The sequence below is a fragment of the Mastomys coucha genome, unplaced genomic scaffold (genome assembly GCF_008632895.1).
Source record: "Mastomys coucha isolate ucsf_1 unplaced genomic scaffold, UCSF_Mcou_1 pScaffold14, whole genome shotgun sequence".
Lineage (NCBI taxonomy): Eukaryota > Metazoa > Chordata > Mammalia > Rodentia > Muridae > Mastomys > Mastomys coucha.
In genome coordinates, this window is record NW_022196896.1 from 51,432,586 (window position 1) to 51,447,702 (window position 15,117).

Consider the following 15,117-nt stretch of genomic DNA (forward strand, 5'->3'; position numbering starts at 1 on the left):
AGGGTCTTGAAATCTTGCTTCTCCTATCTCAGCCTCTCTATTAGTATTATTGTTTATTTCATGTTTTTTACACTATACTATGGTTCTCAGAACAGCTTCCTAATTTCATAAGTATTTATATACCCAAAAGAAACGTAGACAATTAAATTGGGAGGAGGCTTGTAAGAGAACAACAAAGAGTGAGACTGAATGCTTTGCTTGACACTTGTAACACTTCTATCAAGTTTGAAGAAGATGACTTTATAAGTTACTCTTTCTCTGAGATGAATGCTTTTCCAAATTATCACAGCTAATGAACCCTCACCTAATGTCTGTGCCATTCTCTAAGCAGAACCATTGTTCATTCAAACAGTTGGTGAATGACTTTATGGATAGACCATTTTAATACACACAGCATTTCTTAAATGAATGTAACATGTTCTCTGTGGGCTGAGAATGAAGTCACTCACTCAAGTCAAATAGCTTTGACCATACCAGGAAGTCTGTATCCAAAAATTGAGCCTACAATTCATTTCTTAGTACAGCAGAACTGTCAACTTTCAGCTTAGCTATGATGGAGGTAAAATCTTTTGGTGATGTGAGGGTCATTGAAATACAGCCTTAGTACAATGAAACCCAATATCTAAAAATTGTTCTTATTTTGGGCTTGTACCATAGTAAGAGGCAAGATTTTAAACTCTACTAAATACAAAACAAACAAAAAGACATTATATATTCATGTTCATTTAAGAAAACACTAGTAGTGATGTATTATTTTTAAGTATACAGCTAATATGTTTGGAGTTATTTAAAATTTATATTGAGAAAAATGTATTTTCACTATTGCTGTAGACAAGCATCTATATAAGACTATTGAATTGATTGTTGTTTTATATCAGACAACTTTTATAATACTTATTTTTATTGTTATAATATTTTAAAATTTTGAGGAATATGACAAAAAAGATATTGTAGGTATTGAAGGGGGTCACTGGGAAGAGCGGTGGTACAAAAGGGGAACAAGTATGTGATTCAATTCTATTTAATTAAAATATGTTTTTAAATATTAACAAATTCAGACAAATTGAAATCATGTAACTTTTCTCATCATAATGCAATAAAAATTTACAAAAAGAAAAAAAAAGTGTATGGGAATCCAGCTGTAAGGATTTTTATGACATGAACAAGTCATTTTGAAAAGTGAGAAGAGATGCCGTATTAGTATCATCTGGGTTATACATACAAGAAATCCTTTGCTTTGTGAAACTTACATAATAGACTATCCATTTGTCACAGTGGAATGTGAAATGATCCACATGTGTGTGTAGGCCAGAGATCAATATCACATTTCTTCCCTCAGTCTCTCTCCAGTTTTGTTTTTTGTTTGTTTGTATGTAACACAGGGTTTCTTTCTGATTCTGGTGCTCACTGATTCAGCTAGAGTGGCAAGCTAGACAATCCTCAGAGCTGGAATTACAGATGTGTGTTACCCAATTGCACACACTTTCCTTTTTCCTATTTATTTATTTATTTATTTATCTATCTATTTTAACTAGAATGCTGGATAAGAAGGCCACGTCCTCGTGCAAGCACTTTACTAACTGAACCTACACCAATGCTTATTAAATATCTGCTACTGTATTTGACTGCCTGGCAAAGGCATCCTGATGTTCTCCTTTTACAATTCAATAGAGCTATTGTGATGGTAGGGGCACCCATAGTGGCTGGAAGTAAGCAGAATGGCTTTAGTAGTGGGTGAAATAGATACAGCACCACAATGATGTCAGAGAGAAGGTAAGAGAAGCCCTGGCTCAAAAGAGAGAGAAAGAAACCTGGGACCTGCTCTCCTGTCCCAATTTTGTGGCTCCTCCCTATAGTACCTTTTTCTCAATCTTCAGGAAGCTGACAAGTTGAACTCACAAAAGCCAATGGCTTCTCTCTTTGTCCAAAAACAGAATTTAGAAAAAGAATCAGTTTCAAATGTCAAGGGTGAAACATTAATGAAAAAGTTACTTTTTAAAGACTGATTTTTTTTTTTGAAATTGGAACAAATGGTTCTCCAAGGAAAACCAATACTAGATCACAAGAATTTTGAATAAACTTCCAGAAAAAACAAAAAGCAAAAAACCGTAGGTATTTTAGAAAGGTTTTCTTTTTAATGAACATAGGCCATCAGATATCAGTAAAGATTGCTTCCAGGAAATACAGAACTCATTGTGCAAGATACAGTGTTGAAACAATGAGGAAAAAAATGAACATGAGAAAAAAAGAAAAACAAAAGATGGGAAAGATGGGCAAAGGAAACTGAGCTGAACTAACCTTAACCCTAACACTAACCCTAAACCAAATCCTAACACTAAAACCTAAACTTAACACTAACCCTAAATCTAACCCTAACCCTAAGCCTAACCCTAACTTTAACCCTACCTCTAACCTTAACCCTAACTCTAACTCTAACCCAAATCCTAACCTTAACCCTAACTCTAACCCTAACCCAAATCCTAACCTTAACCCTAACTCTAGCCCTAACCCTAACCCAAATCCTAACCTTAACCCTAACTCTAACCCTAACCCTAACCCTAACCTTAACCCTAACTCTAGCCCTAACCCTAACCCTAACCCTAACCTTAACCCTAACTCTAGCCCTAACCCAAATCCTAACACTAAAACCTAAACTTAACCCTAATCCTATGATCTAATCATAACCATAACACCTAATGCCAACCCTAACACTTAACTATAACCATAATTAACCTAATCCCAACCATAACCCTAACACTTAACTATAACCATAATTAACCTAATCCCAACCATAACTCCTAACCATAACCCTAACACATAACTATAACCCTAGCACCTAACCATAACCCTAACCAGAACACCTAACCTTAAACTTAATCCTAACACTAACACCTAAACTTAACCCAAACACATAACCCTAACACCTAACTATAACCATAACACCTAATCCCAATCCTAACATGTAACCATAAACGAAATACCTAACCATAACCCTAAAACCTAACTCTACCTAACTATAACCCTAATCATAACACCTAACACTAACACCTAACTATAACCATAACACCTAATCCCAACCCTAACACCTAACTCTACCTAATGACAAACCTAAACATAGCACCTAACTCTAACCTCTAACCCTAACAATTAATTATAACCTTAACACATAACCCGAACCATAACACCTAACCCTAATACCTAACCATAATCTTAACACTAGCACATAAACTTAACCCTAACCTTAACCATAACACCTAACCCTAACCATAACTACCTAACCCTAATCAGAACATCTAACCCTAACCCGAACACCTAACCATATCCTAACACTAACCCCTAGCCCTAACCCATGAGAATGCCAAGAGGACCTGCAATGGCTAACAAGGCAGTCATCACAGCTGAGGGCAGACGCAAACTGTTCAGCACTGAAAAATCATTAGTTTTCACTTTGTTTAGCTCTTTCCTTAATCACAAAGTTGAACAAATTCAGAAGAAAAAAAAACCTCAAAAATATTTTGTGTTGGTTTTGTTTTGTCTTCTTTTTGTAAAAAGATTAGGCTTAACATAGAAACCCAGATGCATTGGTTATAAAATTTCTTAATTTATTTTAGGCATCCTAGTACCTTTTCTATATATCATATTTAATAACCCATCTTAATATTCCAGCTTTCATGCTATCAAGCTTTGAAAACAAACGCAAGATGAAAACAAAACAAAGAAAATGACTGGCAATGAATAGGGAAAATTAAAAATATATACTTGCTAACCACTAAGAAAGGTACAGTGTTTTGATTCCTCCACATCCAGAAGAACATGGATAGCTATAGCTCTTAAATAGTCGGAGTCATAGTCTCCTGGCATAATACATACAAATGAGAGGCTACTTCAACTGACTGATTATATATTACCTAAAAAGGATTAGTAGTGGAGGCTGAGAGTGGAAGAACATTTGAAATGTAAATAAAGAAAATATCTAATAAAAATGATGGCAAAAAGAAGAGTAATCTAATAAATATTAGTGACATTAACACCTATCACATATAAAACTCATTTAATTCCCATTTAATACCACTGTCCCTGCAATAAAAATTAGCTCCATATGGTGTGTCAAATGATGTATTCATCATAGGAGTGCAAACCTGCAAAGGTTTCACAACGGAAGTAGAATGTGTTAAATAGTATAAGTAGAAAAAATGCCAAGAGATAGCTCTATGAGACACCCCGGGATCATCTCACAATGCCAGGGGAAAGGGTTGCCTTTTAAGCAGATCTTCATCAGCTGGAGAAGCTAACAAGAACCTCAGTACTAAGTAAAACTAGCAGTGATGATTCAGGCATCGATAGGAACTGTGAGTGTCAAGGAGAAATGAAATGTATGGGTTTAAGAAGACCATCACTTGACACACAGTGAGACAGTAATAAAACTTATAATATTAAAAACTAAAAGGTCTTAGAGAGCTTGAGTAAATTAAAATTTCTTTGGGGTCCCATGTCCCAGCAATGACTGGCTTGACCACTTTTATTTACTCATGTGGGATACCTATTCTTTCTTTCAAATATATGCTGCATGCCTTTTCCTCATATATGTGATTTTGCTCATATTAATGTTTTGAACTATACACCGATGACTGGCATGGTTTTGTGCAGTTTAAGAGACACATACATGTTCAATTCCCTAGAATTAACTAAAGACTCACAAAGCATAATGTTTCTCCTTTACACATGTAATCTGCTGCTATGACACTTTATTGTCACTAAAAAGCATTTGACTGATTTTTATGGAGATAAATTATTATACAACCCTGATGCTCTTGATGAAACACATAAAATTACTTCTCTACCATTATAAATCAACACAAATGAAAGATTTACAATACTATCAGCTACTGAAGGATTTCTGTATACAGAAAGTATTACATACATTTATCACACAACAACTAAATTGTCAATTTATGCCTTTGTTTAGTAAATTCTACAGTAATAGGCATTATTAACTTCCAAATACCTAACTTCAAGTTAATAGTAATGAAATTCAGAACACATCTCCCATCACCAAACTATTTTCAAACTGCATAAAATTTAGTATATATTTTGTACACATGGTCTTGGTATGTCTTAGGACTATCTTTTAAGAGGCCCTAATAAACAGAATTTCAGGGATGATTGTGATCAAACAGACTTAGAGCTGTATGCAAATAGATTAAAGATACATTTGGCATTAAAAGGCTTGTATACCCAGCAATGTTGATGAAATACGCTGTTCAATTATTCTACACACTAACATGGAGAAAAAACTATTTAGTAAAATAGTTTCCAAAATAATCATATGTAGATATAGCATTTCCCAAAATTATTATATATATTTAGTATTATACTTAATGTCAGCTAAACACACACAACATATACATATGCATCTTTATGATGAATTTATTAAAAAATACATTAGTGGACTAAAGGGTTATATTAAACGCAGAACTCAACAATTCATGATTAAAAAAATCTTTTGAAAATCCTAGGATAAATGAATGAATGACAGGATAAATGGAATCCAGGGAAAAGGCTTTTCTCACAATTATCATAATTCCTGGGCTGCTTGGTTAAGCTTAGTGATAGAATGCAGTTGATTCTTTTTAATAATGAATAACTTTTATACTGCACTGATCAGAATGCACATTGGTATGCATAAACAAACAAATCATGTTTACTGAAAAGACAGATAATTTTAAAAGAAAAGTAATTATGTATATGACTCTCGTTATAAGAAATGAATCAATAAAGACGAATACAAGGATGAATGAATTAGCACTGAGCTATGAAAATCTGTTTGAATAGCTTTAACAGAATGGTGATGTGATAATACATTCAACAGTAAGCCTTCTGAACAAAGGGATGTGGGGGAGCGTGAAGAGAGGTTCTCACTTGAAGCTCAGGACAGCATCAAGCTCAGGAAAGAGCCAGAGCTTGGTTTACCTCCCAGTCTTCCTGCTTCTGTCCCTCAGTGCCAGGATAATGGGTGTGGAACACCACTAACTATGGGAACCTATTTCCAATGCAGCATGTTATTTCAGCTTTTTGAAAAGCATGGACCCAAGGACTTTTTAACTCTGAAACTTATTACCAGAAAACTATAACTCGCTATCAGAGTGAATGATTATCAAAGTATCAAAGGTATCAAACTAATATAACGGTGGTAATATAGTTTTATAAAACCATGAAGGAGATGTGATTTCACTTCATACTGAATAATATTAATTTAAAGAAAACGATAAAAATAAATAAGCCATGAGTCTGATAAAGGACTCAGTACCTGTCACACAAGCATGAAGATCTACACTTAAACCTAGAACCCTCATAAAAATGTCCTGTGGAAGCTGAACTTAGCTGAATCCTAGGTTCACTGGCCAGCCAACCTAGAATAATAGGCAAGGTCCACGACCCAAGGAAAGACTCCATGAAATAGACACTGGTTGTTTCTTACAATATCCCTGAGGCTGACCTTTGTCTTTCACCGGTAAATATCTCCACCTGCCCAGGATTCCATATTTACATGAGTAAACACACAGATGCAGTGGGAGGTGGGGGGACGGGGAGGGAGTGAGGGAGAAAGGGGAGGTGAGAGGGAAGGGAGGTGAGGAGAGGGTGGCATGTGGAGCGAGAGCAAGAGTGAGAGCGAGAGCAGGTGACATAGTGTTCAAATAGTGACCTAAACTGGAGGAACTGAAAATATCCTTCCCTGGGAAAAATATCCTTCGTCTGGGAATTCCTCAAGAAGTTAAATATGAAGTTATCATAAGACCCAGAAATTCTACAACTAGGTGTCTTAAGACATAATTCAGTACATCATTCCAGTATATGTTCCATAGACACTGTTAACACATCCCTTCTTCATAATAGAAAATTCTCAGTTTTCTATAACCTAGCACAGCTCTGTTTGTCTTAACATGGATCTTTATAATTCTCTAAAACACATTTTATAACTATAAAATAAAGATACACTGAGGAAGTGAATGAGATCAAACCTAACCAAGCCTATAAACTCTTTAATGATTCTGAATATCATCAAACATTTCCAGAATAGAAGTGTTAAGTGTGAACTACTAAAATCTCCTAAAAGAATAATAACTCCTAAAAGAACTTTTGAATTTTTATTGCGTGTGCACGGGTGTTTTGCCTGCATGAATGTGCCTGGTGCCTGAAGAGACCAAAACAGGGAGACAGATCCCTTGGAACTGCAGTGACAGACAGTCCTGAGCCATTGTGTGGGTGGTGGAATGGAATCCAGGCCCTCTGGAAGAGCCGCCATTGCTCTTCACTGCTGAGCCATGTCTGCAGTCCTTAGTGAATCGGAGTCTTAAAACACCTTTGTGTGAATACTAGACATCTGGAGGCAGAGGAATATTTCATTCAGTAAAATGCTTACCACATAAACAAGGGAACCTAAACAGGCAGGTGTGGTAGCTTGTGGCTAGAATCCTTTTACTGATATCCACACAGGTGGATTGTTTGGGCTTGCTGGCTAGCAACCCTAACACAATCAGGTTGAGCGAGAGACCCTGTAACAAGGAATAAATTGGAACCAGGTGTGGGACAGGCTTTTCACCTCAGCATTAGCATTTGGGAGTGAGAGGTCTCTGAGTTCTAGGCCAGCCTGGCCTAAAGTTGTAGGCAGCCAGGGTTACACATTGAGACCCTGTCATAAAATGAAGTAAAATGAAGGAGCAATTGAGAAAGACACCCCTGGCCTCCACATGCACATACAAACACACATGTGTCCATGGGTGAGCACAGTCACACGTGAATTCTCAGCTTTCCTATGTGCAACTTGCACGTTGTGTTCCCTTTAAGGTATGTTCAATAAAACCAGAAAAACACTTGAGAAATCTAACCAACCAACTTGTACAATCTCATATATAATCTAAGATTTTTACTTATATATCTTCTGCACCTATATATTTTTCTATATAACTCTAAATATATCTAAATAAAGAATATCTTTGTGGGATGAATTTTTAAGAGAAATGTCAGAAAATTCAAATTTTCTAGAAAAAAATGGATCTCAAGAAAATTCTTAAAAATCATATCCAAATGAGTTAAGTCTGTGTACTAGAAGCCTCTGCCTCGTCACCTCTGGACTAAATATGGACAACTCTGAGAATATTTTTCACAATAATAATAAATATTTAATGCAATCATGCAAATCACTTGTTTAAAATAGTTTTAATTTTCTAACTTGGTTGCTTTTAATTCTAGCAAGGGAAATGCTTCACATTTGTTTATATTGCAATTAAAGAATACAGTACTTGTGTGCATGGGTGCATAAGGGTATTTTCTATGCTCTTAAGAATGAGCCATCCTTTAAATGAGACCCTATTATAAGGTTAGCTTAACATGAAATTTTACTGTCCCCTTTCAAGTTAAACCTTGTAATATAAGGTTTTTAAAAAAAGCAAAAACATACTTGTTTTATCAACATTACCTTTAATACAATTTTTAAAAATACTAATGAAACTTTAATAGGAAGGAATATTTAAAAATAGTAACTCCCAAGCATAGCATCTCATTTACTACACTGAAGGATAGGTATAGTTATGTATATTATATGGAATGAATTATCTTGAATTTATAAAATGATTTTATATAAATTTTAGAAGATATTCATCTGTTGGTTTCACATTTTGAGAGAATACCAAAAAGGATAGAGTTCTGTTTGCAGAGTATTGTCAATATTTTTTATAAATATTCTTAACATAAACCCTGATATATATATTTGAAAATCAAATAAATTAAAAATGTAACAAGTTCATTTTGTTTGCTCTATTCTTAATCCATCCTTTCTCGCTAGAAGACTGATGTAAATTTATAGGAAACCAGGGAATTGCATTTAGAGACTTCATTCCCCCAATTCACCAGCAGAATGCATGAGTGTTAACATGGGATTGATCTAAATTCCACCCTCTGCCACCAAATGGAGTAAAACAAAGATAAATTTAATTTAAACACACTATAGGAAATATCAGAGTATCTCTATATTTTATGCATGGAGTATTTTCAACAAGATAAAACACATAATCTTAGTTTTGACAATGAATGTATGCACACATACAAAATCATTTTCTATTATAAGCTATTACACATGCCCACACCGATGTCCTTCTCTATGATACTTCTTTCTTGTGAGCAATTCACAATCTTCCAAATTATTATTAGATAAGACCTAGGGTAAGGATAATGTTTCAAAACAAAGTAGTTCAAGTAGTTTTGGAATAAAAATTATGGTAATTATCATTAGGCTGGACTTAATTAAGAAAATGTATATATATATATATTAGATAGCCTTGGGTCATCTTTAATCATTTAATCACATTTAAACCAATTCATTAGACCATGTCAAATTCAGCATTATCATACTGATGGTTTAAGGTAAGTTTTAGTCATTATTTTCCTATTCTTTCCCCCACTTCCTCCTCTTTTTCCTCTCTCTCTCTCTCTCTCTCTCTCTCTCTCTCTCTCTCTCTCTCTCTCTCTCTCTCTCTCTCTCTCTCTCTCTCTCTGCCACTAGCAAAGTAAGCATGCTCTGGAGAATAAAGAAAGGACTGGAACTCAAACACTAGGTTCCACACTCAATCATTCTGGGACTTAAGAGATAGTCCAGCAGCTGTAACTGCTTTCTGCTCTTACACAGATTAGAGCTCAGTTCCCAGCATCCACCTCAAGCAGCTCACAACTGCCTGGAGTTCCAGCTCCAGGAGGAATCTGGTATTCCCTTCTGGCTTCCTCTGCTCCCCTTGCATATGTGTGCATGCATGCATGCATACAAACAGACTCACAAACACTGTCACAAAATTAAACAAATCTTTTAAAAAAATACTGTTATTCTCTTTATCGTACCCGAGGACAAAATCTAGTATAAACTTTCCTTAGACTGGAACATTAATTCATTGAAGTGCTAACAGGATAAAAAATGTTCAGAAAAAATTTGACTGAGTAGTTTATACATAAGACAACTGGTGCATGCATTCAACTTGAAGTGAATAGTTGAAAGTGATTGTATTTTAAAGCATTCCCATTGCCTGGGTCCTCACTGTTCAGGCAACAGTCATAGGAAGCCCTGTAAGTTTAAAACAACCTACTGTTCATCATGGGAATGTGGTCAAAGGTATAGTATAGACCTAGCCAGGCCTTCAGGAATAGCTGGTTTTATCTCAATTGTGAACAACATTGTTATTACATACTTACCTTTCTGTTCTCTGAAGCAACTCAAGTCCCCTTTCAAATATAGACTTGTTCTTAGTGATACTACTTATTAAATTGTATATGTAATATTACTCAGTTAATTTGTTTAGAGAGCAGTAACCATTAAACCAATGGTTCCCATACACCAATATTTAGTGAAAACCTAGAGTGCTGTATAAACTTTCAACCTTGTTTCAATAGAAAAAGTGATGGCCAGAAATGAGCATGATGTTTGAAAACGGAGATTAATATTCATTTCAATGTCAGGCTTGCACATCATGCACTGTTGTATATCATTTGAATCTGAAAGATATTAACAAAAGCAGCTAAAATGATGTATGAATCAAGAAATATTCATTGCCTCCTTGCCACTCAGGGCATGAATGAGCCCTGGGGATGTTATCATTTATACCAGAGGAAAATAAACAGAATATACAATAGAGATGTTGAAGGTAGACACCACTTGAACCCCCATCTTTCCAAATTCAGGGAGCCATTGTGGATTCTACAGTTGGTAAGGGTTAAATGTGATCTCTAATCCCCAAGGAACAATTGTTATACACAAGAGCTAAGAAAAGGGCAAAATGTGGCACAGCATGACAATTATGCCATGTGTCCCATGGAAAAGCAACCTCATTATGCTTTGTCCTATATTTGATTTGAACTTGATCTCTTGTCTGGACCAAGTCTGTATAGCTTGTCTCCTCCTGCTAAGTCTCCAGCTTTTACACCTGAGAGGTACTCGGAAGCCCACTAAAGTTTACTGCTCCTCAAACAGATGAAATTATCACCCCAATCCCAGAGCTAAGGGGAAATGGGCTGGAGAATATACCAGGATCTCACTGTTTCCAGGATTCCAGTCCACCCAAACTTCCTATACAAATGTAGCATTCTGTCTGATTCTTAGATATTTGTCTCAGTTTCATTCTCATGACAACTAGAGAGGAGCTCTTCCGAATGTAAAACTGCACTGTGGAATGCTGGGATTAACAGATTCATAAGCAATTTGAGTTCGCACAAATACAGTATATCAAATCATAGAAAAGAAAGTATGGATTCTAACCACTTTGTCCTCCTTTGGGGAAAACATCCAAGGAAGCAGGGCAGGGAGAGAAGAGAGAGAGAAGAGAAACAAGAGTGAGCCATACATTAACAAAGTGATGTCATCACAACAAATATATTTCTTCAACGTGTTAGAACACTTATTCAGAAAAAGCAACCTCTACTGAAAGCCCACACACAGTTCCTACCATGTGCTACCGTGTGTTGGATGCAAGAATTGGGTCAGTTCCCGAGCTTTAGAATGGAGATTAGTAGGTCTACATTTAAAGCATTCCTTGGTCCCAGGTGTCCTGACACACACCTGCAATCCTAGCACTAGAGAAGCCGAGGCAGAAATATCTAAACACTAACATCAATCGAGATGCTAGAAATAGCAGGCAATGTTTCTATGGAAATCTTCAGAAAAGAATGTCAATTCGCCACATGTTACCTCTTATTATTGAAAACACTTTATTAAAATACATGAGATGATGCTAAAATTTTATTAAATTCCAGTGAAAATTGCTAGAGACAAAATTTAAGAAAAAAAATCTACTAATAAAAAGTGTCATAGATAAACAGAAAAATATAAGTATTTTGAGGCATGATTTATTCCATAACAATAAAAATAGTATTTCTTTATATGTATTTCAATATTTTATCAAAGGAGAACACATGTTTATACAATATAGTGGTTTTGTGCATAGACAACATTTTAGGCTGGACTGCCTTTCATTTTATTTCTTTAAATTTAAATTTTACATTTGAGGTGATTTTAGTATAAGAGGAATGACCTGAAAGAGGCTTCAGTATCTGCTTCAAAGAAAAAAAAAAGTATTTCCTGGCTCACTTTTCTTTAAACAACCTGAATTTGACCTTAATGACTTCGAGATGCCAGCAAGCAACTGTGTGGCAGTTGGCCGGCTTCAGCCATGTAATGGGAAGCTAAGAGCTTCAACAGCTGCAGATCCTCAGGCAGCACTAACTTCCTCAGCTGGTGTACACTAAGTGCCACCGCCAGCGCCTTTCAAACTGATGAGTGTTGCAATACCTCCTGGCCTCACCTAACAAAAGTGCATTCCAAAGTACGTGTTTGCAAACATTGAAAACGGGAGGCAGGGTTGATAAAGACATCTTGTGGACTCTACATGTGATGTTGCCTTAAATTATTTTTATCCAACTCTCATAACAAGTACAAATGGATAATCACTACTCTTTGTCTTACAGTTAAAGAAACTCTTGTTCAGAGACAACACTAGTCTTATATTGAAGTAAAAAATATACTTTTTATACTCCATGTTGTAATTCCCCTGGAAGAGAGTCTAAAATATCCTACTACAATTCAGATTACCAACTAATACCTGGTCAATTGGGAAGTTTGTTCTCAATTTTAATTGATTTTTCCAAATTAGAAGAATTTCAAGAGTGGTTAAAGCTTTAATGGTTTAAAATAAGTTTATATCATATTCTATACATGGTAAGATAACATGGTAAGTTCTCGAGCTAACTACAGGGGAAATTGTAAGGGAGTGACCATCACAATTGTTCAATACTATACTACAGATCTCAACCAAAAAAATAATTTGGCTTTCTCTAAAAACAATTCTACTGTTGTAACACAGGGAATGTGAGATTATAGATGTATTATATTGCATTGCATTGTGAATTCAATGTGAGCTGAATACAAGATGACTGTAGAATATATATGAAATAGATTCTACAGTAAATATTTTTTAATATGGGTCTTGAATGGTAACATTGGGTCCTGTTATATTAGAACTTATTTTTATTTAGGATCTTAAAGCATAAAATATTTGTGCTAACTTAAAACTATGGTACAGCAGAAGACTGTGGTCTTATTTCAGCAAAATTAGGAAACAGCTTCAGGTAGGAATACATCCTATAATGCCAACATTTAAAATCAGGTTTATTTCATATGTCCATTAAATACTTGAATACTTTTTATAAAAAGTGTGTTGACAAATATAAACTTGTCAGTATTTCTTTGGCTTGATAGTAAATCTGAAATTATAATCCTTAGTGATACTAAGTTTACATTTACTTCAACAATAAATGCTTTAGACAGGTTTGCTTTGGGCTTAGAATGGGAATCATTTATAAAAATCCACACATATGCAAAGTATCTTATTCAGTGCTATATTTATCATTATCCCACTGGTTTGCATCTTATAAAAACTCAAAACACAGAAGGATGTGTTCCTGCGCATATTACATGCATGCATCAGCTTTGGATTGTATATGGCTTTGCATGCTTGCAAATGTGGCAGCTTTGCTCAGCTCCTGGGCCCCTGCTGTGTTCACAGGACACTCACATTGTTCGATCGCAGAGACACACGGCCTCCACAGCGTGCACAGAACTTGGTGCGACAATAGGAGCAGAGATGGCCGCATCCATCAGCAAACTTTGTCTTATGACAGATTCCACACGTTGGGGCATCATCTTTGTGCTCTCCCTGGTAACGTCTTGCTTCCTCTCCGATTTTTCTCACTTGCTCCTTGTAGCTTTCAAACTGTTGATGCAATCTCCTGGGCAAAAGAGACAAGAGAGTAAACTAAGTAAATGAAGGAAAACAAACAAACTCACGTATTCCTAAAGAAAATGGCACTTGAGCTGTTTGAGGAAAAGCAGCACGTGCAAATCTATTTTCCCCATCAAGCTGAAAACCTAAGCAATCTGTCCCGCTGTACACATACCCTGATCTTTCTGATCTCAATCAAGACCTTCTACTTTTACAACTTCTAGGGCTGTATCAACAACAGCTACTAAGGCAAGACCTTCCTCATAAGAACATTAACTGTAAGATCCAAATACCCCCAAATCATCAGTTCAAGTCCTTCAATCTTAAACTGCTATAAATAGAGCAGCTATTGGAACAAAACACTGACCTACAGTGAGTCTCCCAGATGAAGGATTTCGCACACTGTCAGTGAGAACAGAGAGTGTTGCACTAAACTCAGGCAGCAGTCTTTGGCTGTCTGTCTCACCAGAATATCCTGGGAACTAGCTGACCAAATTCACCATTGTGTATGAGCTAGTGGGCTACCCACGAGTGTTCCCTAAAACACAGAATGTAAAGATGCATTGTTAATTCTGACATTTTATGCTACGCTTCACACAGAAGGTAGTGAGCCAGGCCCATGCTCAGCAGTGCTTCAGAACTGGGATTTGGTTATGTTATGTGTGGGTTTGTTTGTTGGTTTGGTTTGGTTTGGTTTGGTTTGATTTTGGTTTTGGTTTGGTTTTGGTTTTGGTTTTTACCTCTAACAGCTCTTGAACAGAACTTTAATTGTTACTTTCTGCTTTGCCATTGGTACTTTTTCTATGTAACTCATACTTAAAAGCAAAAGTATGTAAGTAAGCTCATATACAACACAGTTAAATACTTAACATGATTTCCAACTGGAAGGCATAATGATTCCATTTTATAAAAGAATAATGTATTGCCATTTTATTTAATGAATGCACAAATACTTAGTTCATTCAATTGTTTGATACATTAACTATTTTATATGTTATTCTTAATATCAAGTTAGTAGGAGACAGTCAAGGATGACTATTATTTCAAAAGATGTACAAAATAGCACTGTGAGTCATATATGTTCTAGTAAATGAAATGATTGTGAGGAATGGCAACAAGGAAATATCTTCAATCAAATAAACAAATAAACTGTAAACACAAGAGGAATCAAGAATCATACTTAGTATGTAGCCCCTAACTAAGGTCCTAAACTGTTAGAGACACTAAGTCAAATCTACTTAGAAATCAAGTGTGCTTCTTAAGTCAGGCTCAGAGTTTTCTTATAAATTTATTCTATAATATA

General features: G+C 35.6%; 1 protein-coding gene across 32 annotated transcripts in view; it reads right to left on the reverse strand.

Moving 5' to 3' along the window:
- Window positions 1–15,117, reverse strand: part of Rims1 (regulating synaptic membrane exocytosis 1) — a 501,635-nt gene that overhangs the window by 269,461 nt on the left and 217,057 nt on the right. For 29 of the 32 annotated variants that reach the window (XM_031367021.1, XM_031367027.1, XM_031367031.1 and 26 more), the window contains 2 exons: window positions 13,608–13,821; window positions 11,297–11,308 (listed from right to left, as the gene is read on the reverse strand). In XM_031367021.1, coding sequence (XP_031222881.1) covers window positions 11,297–11,308; window positions 13,608–13,821 — 226 coding nt within the window. The remainder of the gene's footprint in view (window positions 1–11,296; window positions 11,309–13,607; window positions 13,822–15,117) is intronic. The other 3 variants (XM_031367008.1, XM_031367016.1, XM_031367004.1) reach the window with 2 other exon arrangements.